General features: G+C 34.4%; 1 protein-coding gene across 5 annotated transcripts in view; it reads right to left on the bottom strand.

The window, feature by feature from the left end:
• The window catches only part of LOC149778496 (sodium/myo-inositol cotransporter 2-like), a 59,458-nt gene extending 42,821 nt beyond the window's left edge, over positions 1 to 16,637 (bottom strand). For 2 of the 5 annotated variants that reach the window (XM_089939370.1, XM_089939374.1), the window contains exons 1-7: positions 16,420 to 16,637; positions 10,392 to 10,523; positions 9,534 to 9,605; positions 8,656 to 8,760; positions 8,067 to 8,126; positions 1,687 to 1,791; positions 1,009 to 1,114 (exon numbers count right to left, since the gene is read on the bottom strand). In XM_089939370.1, coding sequence (XP_089795496.1) covers positions 1,009 to 1,114; positions 1,687 to 1,791; positions 8,067 to 8,126; positions 8,656 to 8,760; positions 9,534 to 9,605; positions 10,392 to 10,475 — 532 coding nt within the window. In that variant the 5' untranslated portion in view covers positions 10,476 to 10,523; positions 16,420 to 16,637. The remainder of the gene's footprint in view (positions 1 to 1,008; positions 1,115 to 1,686; positions 1,792 to 8,066; positions 8,127 to 8,655; positions 8,761 to 9,533; positions 9,606 to 10,391; positions 10,524 to 16,419) is intronic. The other 3 variants (XM_089939371.1, XM_089939372.1, XM_089939373.1) reach the window with 3 other exon arrangements.
• Positions 16,638 to 17,086: the final 449 nt, after the last annotated feature.

Raw genomic sequence — 17,086 nt, 5'->3', positions numbered from 1 at the left:
AATCTATATTGACTACGTGACGTCACAGACTGCTCTCTTCGGATTGGATGCGAGCTGACTGAATTCTGTAACGCGTGTTCGGATTGGTGAATGAACTCAATCCGTTTCAATCCTTTCTGTCCCTATAAATAAGCGCCGTTCAATGCATTGATTCACCTGTTCTCGTCGCTTCAAGATGTGGACTACAGTTGAGTCATCCACCCTTGTGTCTTCCATGATGTTTCGGACAGACTTGCTCATGTATGTCCGATCCAAGTGGACCGTTGTCCACCGGACAAACACCAGCCTGTGGATACGTAGGATCTACGTCGAAAGACAAGGATGCCTGAAAAGAGTGCTGATGTACGGACCAACAGTAAGACGCAGCCTAAGGACAAGAAGAAGACCAATGCGGTGCCATTTATGTTAATGAATACATTAACATAAAACCCAAAGGCCCTTTTCAGGGCCAGCCATATTTCTCGAAAAGAGATAGTCTTTGAATTGCCTACCCCTTTTTTAATTTTTTTAAATTAAAAAAAAAATCCCATGTTCAATTCCCCTTGTCCGTAAAGTGACCCACGATTTATTGCCATGTTCAATTCCCCTTGTCCGTAAAGTGACCCACGATTTATTGCCATGTTCAATTCCCCTTGTCCGTAAAGTGACCCACGATTTATTGCCATGTTAAATTCCCTTGTCCGTAAAGTGACCCACGATTTTTCTCCATGTTAAATTTCCCTTGTCCGTAAAGTGACCCAAGGGTGTTTTTAATGCTAATTCCCATTGTCCGTAAAGCGCCCCCTTTCACTACTCTGGTGTCAGGATAATGTGACTGGGTGGGACATCATGCTACATGTCTGCGGCCTGATGTCCCATTGCTAGACATCACTATAAACTGCCACACTGCAGGCATCGTAGCGAAATGACTGATTTTTTTTTAAAGCTGCATTACAATTCCAAATCACACACACACACACACACACACACACACACACTTTGACACCCAAACAAATTTCGTTACATTACCTAGAACGGTGTAGAGACCGGTTATGGCTATTAATACTCCCAGGGACAAATACATATCCCATCTCATGGAAATCTGGATAAACAAGGCTCCGGCAAACATCGCCGACTAAAAATAAACAGAGTTTCTCATTAACAAGACCTTCTTTATATGGAACCAAAACGAAGATAACAGACATAAAATAGTCGTGTGTGACGAAAATGCCGAAGTTAAGAAACGTTATGAATGGAAATGAAAAGATTGAAAAGTAAAATAAATAAAATAATAAATAAATAAATAATAAATGAAGACGGAAATAAATAATAAAATTCTTCGCTTGAATAGCTGCCACGTGGAAGTTGAAGTTCTACGAAAATATCAAAGGAGTAATAAGAAAAAGTCGTAGTGAAAGTACTGTTAGTTTTAGAATTTAGCATATCTTTGGAACCTCTTAATCCCATAATAAAATGCAACAAAATTAACCAATAAATCAATCAGCTAATCAATCAATTTCACAGTCGACTGATACAGTAGGTATTTAATCCATTCAGCCATATCAGATTAGTAATGCAATCATAGCTACGCATTATAAATATTTTTATTTTCGCGAATCCAGAATCGACTGAAACAACTTTAATCAATAGCTATGTGTGTATTTGCTAAACATTTGTCTCGGCAAACAGCAATGCCTATAATGTTACCGCCAATTTGGTCACTATGTACAACGCTAGAGCCACGCAGCTAAGATATAATCGAATCCGTTGACCGCCATGGCGTCTCTCCAGGTACTCAGGTAACGTGTAGACCTAGTTCATAAAATTGAAAATATTAATATGAATATAAAACTGAAAATGTTGCTATATATGCCAGTACATGCAAATATATGTATGTTTGTATGTATGTATGTATGTATGTATGTATGTATGTATGTATGTATGCATGTATGTATGTATGTTTATATTGAAATTTGAAGAAAAAATCTGCCCATTACATATAATTTCCATCCTTTTATAGCCATGTATTGTGTATCACTACTTATACTGTGGGCAAGTGGTATGTATATGAAAACAGAAACATTTGTTTCCGCTATAAATGTATTCAGAATGAACCCTTTATTTGTAACCAGCCAGAGACCAGGAGCAAACATGCAGAAGTTGATATTCATGTTCATGCTTATACATTCGATTAGGACTGTCCTCATTAAGGGCGCTTCACACAGATTAGCGAAGTACTGAAGGTACCAGTACACAAATTGACACGAGAGTTCCATACCACAGTAGTTCTTAAGTACATCAATAATAGCTTTTCTCTGACTTTCACTGGGAATGCACTACGTTACTTGCATTCAAAAGAAAGAAAGAAAGAAAGCATTAAAGCATAAACAAAGCATATAATGTTTATAGAGTTCAGCCTGGTGACTTTGCGTAGAGTGATATAATAAACAGGCCTTATTTGGTTGGTTCCGTAAAGATCGTTTTTTCTCAACTGTTGCTATCATTTCATGTAGAGATAATCATTTAACATAATATAGAGGTTATCTAGGTTTGCTGCATACATAATTAGAACTTCACATAAAATATAGAAAATGGAAGGAAATATAAAAGAAACGTAATTAGAATAATAGTGATAACTGAAGTTTCCCGCAAATCACAGTGCGGACCAAACAAAGGATTCTCTAAATCATCACCTAAAACAATGTATGAACTTCGAATGTATTGAAAAATGAGGTGTAAATTCAAAAGTGTCTTAAAATTCATTCAGTAAAGATAAGATGAAAAGAAGAAAGAAATACATCGAACAGACAAGGAGAAACTTCCAAACGTTTTAGGCAAATTCATATACGTTTCGAGTCAACGATCAGATGCGTTGAAATATTAATAAAGACACCGTCGCATCACATACAAACACCACAATAGTCTGTATGTTATCACAATCATAACCATCGGCGTAGTTATAATCATCGTCTTTATTACTTTCTAAAGAAGATACATACAACAAAAGCGTTGCTTAGGGCCTCCACACATTAATTCTTTTCTCGAAAAAAATTAATGATAGAACAATTTTTTCATTGATATGTACAATATCTATTTCATACTGGCTCATCGGCCTTTTGCAGGCATTTAAAAAATATACACAATAAATTAATGCCAACATGAAATAAGGTCAGACATATGAAATATGTTGTAATAGAAACCATGATCTCCAAATCAAATAGTACTATTCAGACTGTAATATTACCAATCATAATCGAATCATTAGTCTTATTCTGCCAAATTGGAATCGTCATGATTCTTCAATCTATAATACATCCTACAACAGAACTGATAAAGGGACAAAATAGAGAAGACAAATATAACAAAACAAAAATGAATGCAAGTTATCACATCAAAAAGAAAACGAAACAATGAGCACATTAACGTCAACTTATCCAATTATTGCAACAAACGTAGAAATGTATAGTTATCAGCCTATATAGATGATGGTTGAAAGTCTTTGACACAAATTACATTTTTTGATAAATGTTTTAAAAAATATCTTGAAAGATCTTGTGGCAAATGTCACTAAACTGTATACAAAATTACATATGCATTATATTTAAATGAACATGCAGCCGGATTTCGTTGCCGCGAACAGCGTTACTCGGGTGCGTATAGTTTCAGCTTGGCGATTTCAAAATTCTAATTTATGTTCCCATAATGAGGAACACATAAAGCACCAAAAGTGCAGAGCTCGTTTTACCTATAGTTTTCTGAAGTGACTGTGCCCACGAACAAAGTACTTTATAGTCCAAATTATCGCTGTATCTTCCAGTACAGATGAGTCTTGCCAAGAAGCCGTCCACTATACGGAAGTAATTTTTAGCTGTAGAAGTATATGAACATGAAAGTTATATTCTTTGTTGCCATCAGGTTAAAGCTTTATCCACCCACCTTGCGAACCTTTGGATTTACTTTATTTTGTGATCTTACCCTTAAAACTGTTTTCCTGCTCTCATTATGATTCGCTAGAAGAATGAGCGATCTTCATGATTTGTCGATAAAAAAGGGTTGTTTATGGTTCAGCAATAAATATGTATCTATTTCTCTCTGACAACCTGTTGTTACGTATATCTGGTTTAATTCATATTTATTTTAATTTAATTGTTTGTCAGTTTTAATTTTTTTATCTTGTTCCATGCTATTATAATATAAATTTATTAACTGGAGATATTTTTGCAGAAAATCGGTTGACCTGAATCATTCTTTTTGTAAACACCAGGTGTTTACAGGTCAAAATTGTTAGCAGCCCTGTAAATGAGTTCTATTTTTATTTGTTGTCACGTTATAAGTAAGGAACAATAGCCAGATTGCAATATGTATATGCTAGACCCTGAGGCTAATTATTCGCTTCATAAATGTTGTAAGTGTCAGCCTTGCGAACAACGAGTGTCAAAGCGATGTGTAAAAAGCTGGCCGGCCGGCTTATGTTACGATAGTGTAAGCCGACATTAAAAGGACGGGTGGAAAGCCAGTTGCATATAACATGGCCATAGAAACTCGTTACTAGCGCCTTATTTGGCTGCGTGCGATTCACAGGTAAGTGGCATGAATTTCCGGTGTTGGGCTCAAAGGAACATCAAGTGGGGGTCGTAAATCCACCCTTGACAAACTGACACCGGAGGAGCTGTAGGAGACAGAGAAGAGAAATACCCTGGTACAGTTGGTCCCGAGTCTCTGGGAGACAAGAAAATGAGAGAACGGAAGTGGAGGAAGTGGAAGGGTGAAAGACGTGGTTGTTGGACTGAAGGGGTACTCGGTACCAGTCAAGAAATACTACAGATGAGTAGAAACACAGGACAGGAGGGAAATCTATCACACTAAGTCAGATGATGAAATAGGCCGTCACTTGGTCGAGTGAAAGACGAATGATAAGGTTTTGAATATTGAATTTCATTTGAGGAAGGACTATCTGTTATTGAATGACATTAAATTTGTTGTTTGTTTTTTTTTAATTTCACCTTTTGTATATTTAGTAATTTAACTGTCGGCATCGCTGACTGGGGGCTCGGAGCTTTGCATCTCTATCACTACTTCAATTTCTAACAAAAACATGCCAGGGTGGGTCGTTGTAATAATTAGAGATAATACTGGGATCACCCCACCCCAACCTAAGGTAGTGTACGAGACCTTTACATTTTAAAATGATTGATTTCTTTTTTATGGGGAAGTTGTTACGCATATCTGATTTAATTTAAATTTATGTTAATTTAATTGTTTGTCAGTTTTAATTTTTTTATTCTGTTATATGCTATTATAATATAAATTTATTCACTGGAGATGATATTTTTGCAGAAAATCGGTTGACCTGAATCATTCGTTTTGTAAACACCAGTACTGGTCAAACTTGTTAGCAGCCCCGTAAATAAGTTCTATTATTATTTTTAAATGATTGGTTGCTGTCAAGGTCATGATGTGACTACATGATTTAGGAAGAAAACAATTTTTTTAATATTTTTATTCTCGGAGTAAAATCATTGGTCTAATCAAGGCCATATTCTGTGTATGTGATTTTGATGTGTAAGTGACCCCGTTTTGACTTCGCAGTTTGGGGAATTTCGAAACTGCTTCTTAGAATATGATATAATCTTTGTTTTAGAGAGAGATCTCTAAGTTTTGGGCTTTTCACACTGATGTCAAGTTATTTTGTTGTAGCCATAATTTGAGTTATAATTATCTTCAGATCATTTGGATTTCAAAAGGATTAGCTCTTTTTCTCTGGAAATATTTGAAGAGTGCTCATATAGAATTTTGGGAAAGACATTGCTTACAAATTTTATTCGGATTTAAAACACCGGAGTGTTACTAACAAGGAACTGTAAACGACAACACTGCACAGACTACAGCATACGTCATCGTCATCCATCTTGGATTTTCCATCAGAACTCGAACGTGAATTCATTAGAACATTTTATTATTAGGACTTTTGCAATTTAATTCGTGGATTATTCTTGCATTATTTTTGGATTTGATTCTTGAAACCGAAAGTTCGTATTTGTTTTATTTTTACAGAATTTTTTTTATTTGTTAAATTTTACAAAGCTTGTTGTTTTCACATTTTCTGTGTTATTGTTTATTCGAGCCTAAACACGTAATACTTACTATATTATTGTGTATTTCCATCGGAAGCACCTATTCTATTGTGATTCACACTTTCAATAGTATCTGTGCTGTGGATGATCAAGAAAGACTTATCAGGCAAGTTAACGCTTTGCAGTTGTTTTTTTCTGACCGCTTCAAAAAAGGAGATGAAACGGTCAGAAGTGTTTCTTCCTATTCTCGGCATCCCTTATTTAAAAGTGTACTGTCCTGATAATCAAGAGAGCGTATCGCTACATCACCGAGAAATTCACTTCTTGACGAGTATTAAAGCCCATGAAGTTAGGAATATTGCTCTTTCGTATGTCTATATTAAGTGCTAATCATCAAAGAATGTTATGAGAGCCGTGATTGGGCGGTCACATACTATCTTTTCCTGTTACGTTCGGTCTTAGGCGTGGTACGTAGACATTTCTTGTTCCATGTAGCCTATTAGTATATACCGGCATGTCTGCCGTGTGGCAGATTATAGTGTTGTCTAGCACTGAGGTATCATGCCTCAGACATTTAGCATCATGTCTCACCCAGTCATGTTATGCTCACACCAGGCCAACAAGTCCTAACATTATCCTCTTGATGCTTAACGCCAGGTGAGGCATCTGCTAGTACCATTTCTATAGGTCTTTGGTATGACTCGGTCTGGGTTCGAACGCGTGACCGCCTGCAACAGAGGCGAACGCATGAATCACTTTGGCCACCAGAGCGGTATGTAAGGATGAGTATATCATTTGTATACGAGCCATATGAGGTACTTTAAACCAGTTATTTGAGGCCAGCAGCCTTATGAGGTACTTTAAACCAGTTATTTGAGGACAGCAGCCTTATGAGGTACTTTAAACCAGTTATTTGAGGACAGCAGCCTTCCTCTGAACCGGGAAATTCAGCAAGATAAGTGTTACAATCAAAAGTACGTTTTCTTTTGGCATTCCTTAGATTCGGATCTATTCGGCGTGTACTATTTTCAAACTAATCACAACATGCTGAAACCTCAGATTGATTTATTTAACGAAACGTATAGTTTATGAGTCAGTTCAACTGCAGAATCATATACCCTGTTCTGCCAGTGCGTTGGGGGATGGTAGATCTGGGTCTATGCAGTTAGGATCAGACCTATACGCGAGGATATACATTACCAAGTTTTGTAATACTTCCCGTTCTGACGTTGCTAAAGTACCGTGTATACCTAAACGTGGCCCTCTTTTATCAAAGTGCACGATCGTATGGAATGTTATACATACACATGCATATGTATGGAACACAAAACGTCTGGACTGAATTAATCTAAGCTAAAATGTCCATGTGCGGAGGTATTTGAAAATACGAAACTACTGTTAGGTTGATAGAAGAGGTTTAAGGATTTCTAATTTAAAATTAAATGCAAGGTTTCATATTTATTTTATGTCAGGCAAAACATATGGCAAGCTGGAAAACAGATTTATGTGTTTTACGTAGTGCTCATCTTTGAACACATTGAACTGGTGCAGATTTCTTTTGAGACTCACATAAAGTTGCACGCCTGCGTAAGGGCACGAATTTATTCAATCCGAATGTGGTTTTCTGAAAGGATCAATGTCTAAATAAATTTAAATGCCACTTAGTTATAACATGATTTCATACAATTATTTTAAATAAAAATTTTTCACTTGTTGTCTGGTATTGAATATGGCTTTTGTGAGCATGCCTACCTATATAAACGTAATGGAGAAGAAGATTGGAAACTTCCTTTAAAATATCATGACTTAGCTATATCAAACTGGCGGGAACTGTGCGTGTGTATGTGCGCGTGTGTGTGCATGTTTGTTTTTCTGTGAGTGACTTTGGGGGTAATACTCGATAGATATTTATTCGATTCTTCCGAAATTGACTTCTTTGATGACAGTAATTTAACTGGTCATCCAAATGTTTGGAAAATTATTGATCGTATGACAAATAAATAAGAAACGTACCCCAGCTGAAACGTAAACTGGTATGAAAAGCCAGCCTAGCATCAGAATCAGAAACACTGGCTGAAAATACATAAACATGTAAAGCATCAACCTAATCATTGTTAATATTGCTCTTTGAAGTTAAAGGTATCCTCCAATTCTGTTCCAATGATCCATGTTTTGCAAACATTTACTTTTCATTTATGTCGGAAGTACACTTTTCGTGTATTGTTTGGGTTTGACACGTGTTCCTCCGCCCCATTGGGGCATCATAGTAGTTTTGGGTTATTACATTTCAAAGAATCATAACTACCAACATTTCAGCCAAGTTTGCATACGTACATATGTACTGAAAACTTAACGACATTCGCTGCACTGCTTTTCGAAAAGCAAAATGTTGCAATTTCAAAGAAATGATGATGATAATGACTGGGTAGAACATTGCCCGCTTTCCGATAGGTCAATTAAATAAATGTAACATTATGTACTGATTGTTATTTTACCAATATAACATTTATAGAAGAATGCAAATAATTTTTCACGTAATAATAGATAAATGCTAAGTTATCAAATTTATTGGTATGACATCTGGAAAGAAAACGTTACGTACAAACCACTCGTATAAAATGACGGCAATCCCTGCTGCGGCCCCCGCTCCAGCCAGTCCCACGAAGTGCTCACTACCGATATTACTCGAGAAAAGCGAGGCCCCGACCTGTGATTTATAGAAAACAAGAGTCCCAAGAAAAGTTGTAGAGCTCCTTTTGAGTGATAAATGAAGTTTTGTTGGAAATATGAAATAATTTTCAAAAACTTAGAACAGCGTTCATATTTCGCTGAGGATATTAACAAATAAAACGACAACAGTAAATTGAAAGAAGCATGCAGCAAACAACCACAATATAGCAGTATTAGTCATGAATCAAGTTCTTACTTTTAATAATCCAATAAGAGGATAAATTTCGCTCAGGATCCAGACATAGTTTTGTAGTATGATGTAAGCACATTCGCTCTAAAATTGCAAAAATGAAGTCCCTACTGAAACACGTATTTTTTGCGCATAAGACGAAACAAAGCGCATTATCTTATATTATTTGCTCGAGTGTGCAATACGCAGATATATGACCCGTGATACCGGTAGGACTTTTGATTTTTACTATGTTGGAAGTTTTACAATGTACATCTGTATCTAATGTTGTCACAAGTGATTATTCAGAACTGCCGGAAGGTTTACAGTTTTACGGCATGCAGTGTCATCGTAATCGCCATAACGTGTATCTTTAAACCACGCTATCTTGCTATTTCGCACACCAACGATACTGACTCTCTCCTTACAACTTGCCGACATTTATCTTCTTGTAAAGGCAGTGCTGTGGAATTTGAGATAGTGTACATGTTTATAAGAAAATAAATATATGAGTTTAAACAGAAACGCAGTTAATCGCCAAATCCTAGCCAACATAATCATCGTATGCTAGACTGACCCACCGGAAGCCAACCCATGCTCCGTCCAGCCAGGAAGTAATTCTTCACGTTGCCTCTTTGAGGTCGACAAACAGTCTTAGGAAATGAAGAAAAAGAAAATAGTATTTATATTATGAGCGTACATTAGTTTGGGACCCCTATTTTTTTATTGTTGTTGTTGTTGTTGTTGTTGTTCTTTTCTGTTTGATTGGGGTTTTTTTGTGTATTTTTTTTTTGCGCGCGCATGCAACCTATATACGCATTTAAGTAAACTCTGTCAGAGCATGCACAATGACCTATACTTAGTTTGCATCACCAGGCCAGGATTCATATAGCATTCCAAGTAATATTACAAAAATGTATGCACATAAAAATTGAAAACTAAGAAAGAAAAACTGCAAGGTTTTTTTAATTGTATTCTAATGTGCCAAAAGAACAACCAATGCGTTCTTTTATATAAAGAAATAATGTTTGCATCGATCCCCTCAAATGTCATGCTTCTAAATTTTCTCGAATGCCAACATATACAAACCAATGTTTAGTTTTATTCCTTAATTTCATTTGGTCTCAAAATTGAGCCACAACAATATATTTCGTTACTGTATGGATTCAAACAAAATAGCCATAAGAACTAAATAAATCTTCTGCTGTAAGACAAACAATCAAAACAAGAAAATAAAAACAAGACGAGGGCGCGGATAAAGATAGATGGACACTACTTGATAGGTAGATAGACAAACATATATGTCAGTACGTAGGTATAATTGCCCTAACTTTAAATTTTCCAGTTATGAAATGATAGATAGATAGATAGATAGATAGATTGGAAAGTAGGTAGGTAGGTTTAATTGCTGTAACGTCCAAATTTGATAAGTTTCGTACCCATAATCCGACACTGACAACAATAACGAAGTACAGAACAATGACCAAAATGTCTGCCCAATGATCTAGGCCTGCGGTCTCCATGCTTCATCAGAGAATATGTACGAAACTCTGGCAGAATACTGAAAAAGACTATAAAATTGTATTAGATATCAAAGCATAGACAAGGATGAAGCATACTTCTCATGCGCTTTTTCTTCTCCTATACAATGAAGTAAATAGTGAAACATAAAAGAGGCGTGTCAAATACACTGAACAAACTGCAATCTACTTCTTAATGAAACAGTAGCAGAAACAATGGACGAACAAATACGGAAGGAAGATGAATAAAGTTTAAAAAAGTTAAGAAAAAGAAGACGAAGAAGAACAGGGATGGAATTGTAATGTTTAAAAGACAAAGACATCACCATTACTGATATCACAACACTATCACTACATGGCAAGTGATATTTCAAGCTCCTCCTCCTCCTTCTTGCTGCTCCACTGCTAATCCCTCTTCAATAGGACATGACTGTTTGTTTGCAATTTCATTATCATACTAAATAGGACATGATCTGTCTGTTTGAAATTTCATTGTCATACTAAATAGGACATGACCTGTCTGTTTGAAATTTCATTATCATACTAAATAGGACATCACTGTTTGTTTGAAATTTCCTTATCATACTAAATAGGACATGACCTCTCTGTTTGAAATTTCATTGTCATACTAAATAGGACATGACTGTCTGTTTGCAATTTCATTATCATACTAAATAGGACATGACCTGTCTGTTTGAAATTTCATTATCATACTAAATAGGACATGACCTGTCTGTTTGAAATTTCATTATCATACTAAATAGGACATGCCTGTCTGTTTGCAATTTCATTATCATACTAAATAGGACAAGACTGTCTGTTTGAAATTTCATTATCATACTAAATAGGACATGACTGTCTGTTTGAAATTTCATTATCATACTAAATAGGACATGACCTGTCTGTTTGAAATTTCATTATCATACTAAATAGGACATGACTGTCTGTTTGAAATTTCATTATCATACTAAATAGGACATGACCCGTCTGTTTGAAATTTCATTATCATACTAAATAGGACATGACCTGTCTGTTTGAAATTTCATTGTCATACTAAATAGGACATGACTATCTGTTTGCAATTTCATTATCATACTAAATAAGACATGATTGTCAGTTTGAAATTTCATTATCATACCAAATAGGACATGACTATCTGTTTGAAATTTCATTATCATACTAAAAAGGACATGACTGTTTGTTTGAAATTTCATTATCATACTAAATAGGACATTACTATCTGCTTGCAATTTCATTATCATACTAAATAGGACATGACCTGTCTGTTTGCAATTTCATTATCATGCTAAATAGGACATGACTGTCTGTTTGCAATTTCATTATCATACTAAATAGGACATGACCTGTCTGTTTGAAATTTCATTATCATACTAAATAGGACATGACTGTCTGTTTGAAATTTCATTATCATACTAAAAAGGACATGATTGTCTGTTTCAAATTTCATTATCATACTAAATAGGACATGACTATCTGTTTGAAATTTCATTATCATACTAAATAGGACATGACTGTCTGTTTGAAATTTCATTATCATACTAAATAGGACATGACTATCTGTTTGAAATTTCATTATCATACTAAACAGGACATGACTATCTGCTTGCAATTTCATTATCATACTAAATAGGATATGACTATCTGTTTGCAATTTCATTATCCTACTAAATAGGACAAGACTATCTGTTTGAAATTTCATTATCATACTAAATAGGACATGACTGTCTGTTTGCAATTTCATCATCATACTAAACCGGACATGACTATCTGTTTGAAATTTCATTATCATATTAAATAGGACATGACCTGTCTGTTTGAAATTTCATTATCATACTAAATAGGACATGACTGTCTGTTTGCAATTTCATTATCATACTAAATAGGACATGACTGTTTGAAATTTCATTATCATACTAAATAGGACATGACTGTCTGTTTGCAATTTCATTATCATACTAAATAGGACATGACCTGTCTGTTTGATATTTCATTATCATACTAAATAGGACATGACCTGTCTGTTTGAAATTTCATTATCATACTAAATAGGACATGACCTGTCTGTTTGAGATTTCATTATCATACTAAATAGGACATGACCTGTCTGTTTGAAATTTCATTATCATACTAAATAGGACATGCCTGTCTGTTTGCAATTTCATTATCATACTAAATAGGACAAGACTGTCTGTTTGAAATTTCATTATCATACTAAATAGGACATGACTGTCTGTTTGAAATTTCATTATCATACTAAATAGGACATGACCTGTCTGTTTGAAATTTCATTATCATACTAAATAGGACATGACCTGTCTGTTTGAAAGTTCATTGTCATACTAAATAGGACATGACTATCTGTTTGCAATTTCATTATCATACTAAATAAGACATGATTGTCAGTTTGAAATTTCATTATCATACCAAATAGGAGATGACTATCTGTTTGAAATTTCATTATCATACTAAATAGGACATGATTGTCTGTTTGAAATTTCATTATCATATTAAATAGGACATTACTATCTGCTGGCAATTTCATTATCATACTAAATAGGACATGACCTAACTGTTTGCAATTTCATTATCATACTAAACAGGACATGACTATCTGTTTGAAATTTCATTATCATACTAAAAAGGACATGACCTGTCTGTTTGAAATTTCATAATCATATTAAATAGGACATGACCTGTCTGTTTGAAATTTCATTATCATACTAAATAGGACATGACTGTCTGTTTGCAATTTCATTATCATACTAAATAGGACATGACTGTCTGTTTGCAATTTCATTATCATACTAAATAGGACATGACTGTTTGAAATTTCATTATTATACTAAATAGGACATGACTGTCTGTTTGCAATTTCATTATCATACTAAATAGGACATGACCTGTCTGTTTGAAATTTCATTGTCATACTAAATAGGACATGACTATATGTTTGCAATTTCATTATCATACTAAAGAGGACATGACTGTCTGTTTGAAATTTCATTATCATACTAAATAGGGCATTACTGTCTGTTTGCAATTTCATTATCATACTAAATATGACATGACTATCTGTTTGCAACTTCATTATCATACTAAATAGGACATGACTGTTTTAAATTTCATTATCATACTAAATAGGACATGACCTGTCTGTTTGCAATTTCATTATCATACTAAACAGGACATGACTGTCTGTTTGCAATTTCATTATCATGCTAAATAGGACATGACCTGTCTGTTTGAAATTTCATTGTCATACTAAATAGGACATGACTGTCTGTTTGCAATTTCATTATCATACTAAATAGGACATGACTATCTGTTTGCAATTTCATTATCATACTAAATAGGACATGACTGTCTGTCTGCAATTCCATCATCATACTAAATAGGACATGACTATCTGTTTGAAATTTCATCATCATATTAAATAGGACATGACATGTCTGTTTGAAATTTCATTATCATACAAAATAGGACATGACTGTCTGTTTGCAATTTCATTATCATACTAAATAGGACATGACTGTCTGTTTGAAATTTCATTATCATACTAAATAGGACATGACTGTCTGTTTGCAATTTCATTATCATACTAAATAGGACATGACCTGTCTGTTTGAGATTTCATTATCATACTAAATAGGACATGACCTGTCTGTTTGAAATTTCATTATCATACTAAATAGGACATGACCTGTCTGTTTGAAATTTCATTATCATACTAAATAGGACATGACCTGTCTGTTTGAAATTTCATTATCATACTAAATAGGACATGACTATCTGTTTGAAATTTCATTATCGTACTAAATTGGACATGACTGTCTGTTTGCAATTTCATTATCATACTAAATAGGACATGACCTGTCTGTTTGAGATTTCATTATCATGCTAAATAGGACATGACCTGTCTGTTTGAATTTTCATTATCATACTAAATAGGACATGACTGTCTGTTTGCAATTTCATTATCATACTAAATAGGACATGAGTGTCTGTTTGAAATTTCATTATCATACTAAATAGGACATGACTGTCTGTTTGCAATTTCATTATCATACCAAGTATGACATGACTATCTGTTTGCAATTTCATTATCATACTAAATAGGACATGACTGTTTGAAATTTCATTATCATACTAAATAGGACATGACTGTCTGTTGGAAATTTCATTGTCATACTAAATAGGACATGACCTGTCTGTTTGAAATTTCATTAACATACTAAATAGAACATGACTGTCTGTTTGAAATTTCATTATCATACTAAATAGGACATTACTGTCTGTTTGCAATTTCATTATCATACTAAATAGGACATGACTGGTTGAAATGTCATTATCATACTAAATAGGACATGACCTGTCTATTTGAAATTTCATTATCATACTAAATAGGACATGACTGTGTCTTTGCAATTTCATTATCATACTAAATAGGACATGACTGTCTTTTTGGAATTTCATTATCATACTAAATAGGACATGACTTATCTGTTTGAAATTTCATTGTCATACTAAGTAGGACATGACCTGTCTGTTTGAAATTGTATTATCATACTAAATAGGACATGACCTGTCTGTTTAAAATTTCATTGTCATACTAAATAGGACATGACTATCTGTCTGAAATTTCATTATCATACTAAATAGGACATGACCTGTCTGTTTGAAATTTCATTATCATACTAAATAGGACATGACCTGTCTGTTTGCAATTTCATTATCATACTAAATAGGACATGACCTGTCTGTTTGAAATTTCATTATCATACTAAATAGGACATGACTGTCTGTTTGCAATTTCATTATCATACTAAATATGACATGACTATATGTTTGCAATTTCATTATCATACTAAATAGGACATGACTGTCTGTTTGTAATTTCATTATCATGCTAAATAGGGCATGACCTGTCTGTTTGAAATTTCATTATCATACTAAATAGGACCTAGTTACCTTACAAAACAGATTTAGTGGTGTGCATTAAGTATGATGGATGTGAACGAAATCATTTCTTCCAGTTAAGGCAACATGTTGCTCAACTTTTTGAGTGGACAAAGTCCTTTTGTATATTCTATAGAAAGATAAACGAACATCATTCGATCTTGAATCTCTGGAGTTCAAGGTATCGAGTTAAATCTGTCATTTTGAAATAAATTATCATACCAACTTGGGATCATAATGGTCTGACCGACAGTGAATACACACATACCTACACAAACGGGAATCTTTCAACCGGAATAAAATGTTGTGATCACCTCAAAACTCCTCTTAATCTTTCTTTTTAATTGTCTTTACCTACAGCGGTTAGTTTCAATTTGTCTTAGAATATACCAATAACCTAATCCCTGCAACCTGAATTTCGCACTTTCAGTCTGTTTACATACAGGGCAAATGTTGAATGCAAAAATATTTACTTTAGTTTGCCTACACGTTTGTAATTCTTCATACAAATTGGTACAAAAATATACAAACTAGTGGGGAATTAATAAAGGAAACAATCATTCATACGTTTCCGTAAATATACGATAGTACATCTGCACATTTCGCTAAGATGTTTGTTCGGTCTTTAATTTTACTGAAGTCTAAATTGATACTTTAGTTTTTAATATATACCGTAAGCTTACCTGTGTGCTTAACAATATAAAGGTGCCTAACACATTGTCCTTAAATTGCATATCAATCTTCAGTTGAATGAATTTGCATGATGGGTAATGAAAATGATTTGTATATGCTACCGCGAAAAAATCCAACCATCTCTTTGCATCGAATGTAACCCACATCCATAAAAGGTAAGTGGCGACATGTATATTGCTCCACATTTACCTCCTGATGAGAAGTACAAACACACCAACTACTCAAAAAAGATACTTCATTTAGCCTGTCACCATCCCCCGAACAAAACAGTACGTACCTAGGGCATCGATGATATCAGTTCTGCTTAGAAGTAGAGGACACGTGATTCACTCAACAGACATCCACCTTAACGCGTCCGAATTACTTACCTAGTTCTACTCGCGCACCAAATGACAAATACATCTATCAATCGTTTTGTACAGTATTTGTGTGTAGTCGTGCAAACGAATCTCTTATCATGCTAACTTCATTTTACTTCAAGCAGTTTCGACAAATGACCAGGTGAATATGTATGAGATGGCGTGCGGTAAACAAGGTAAGACAATTTCAACAGGTAACCTCGTTAGCGTATCTCGGGAACTTAGTAGCAGTGACACGTGTAGACGGAAGAAAAACAGCCAAATACACAATGTTGAAGGATTATATATATATATATATATATATATATAGACACACACACACACGCACGCACACACACACACACACATATATATATATCTATATATATATCTATATATCTATCTATCTATATATCTATCTATCTATCTATCTATATATATATATATATATATATATATATATATATAGAGAGAGAGAGAGAGAGAGAGAGAGAGAGAGAGAGAGACCTGGCGGAGAAGTGAGAGTGGGGGGGGAAGGGAGTGAGAGGTTCATTTTAAACAAAGGCAATTTAAAAAAAACCATGCAGCAAGTACTTGCAGATATCA

This window comes from Sinohyriopsis cumingii, chromosome 17 (genome assembly GCF_028554795.1).
Source record: "Sinohyriopsis cumingii isolate HCF-2022 chromosome 17, ASM2855479v2, whole genome shotgun sequence".
Lineage (NCBI taxonomy): Eukaryota > Metazoa > Mollusca > Bivalvia > Unionida > Unionidae > Sinohyriopsis > Sinohyriopsis cumingii.
This window is presented reverse-complemented; position numbering and strand designations above follow the sequence as displayed.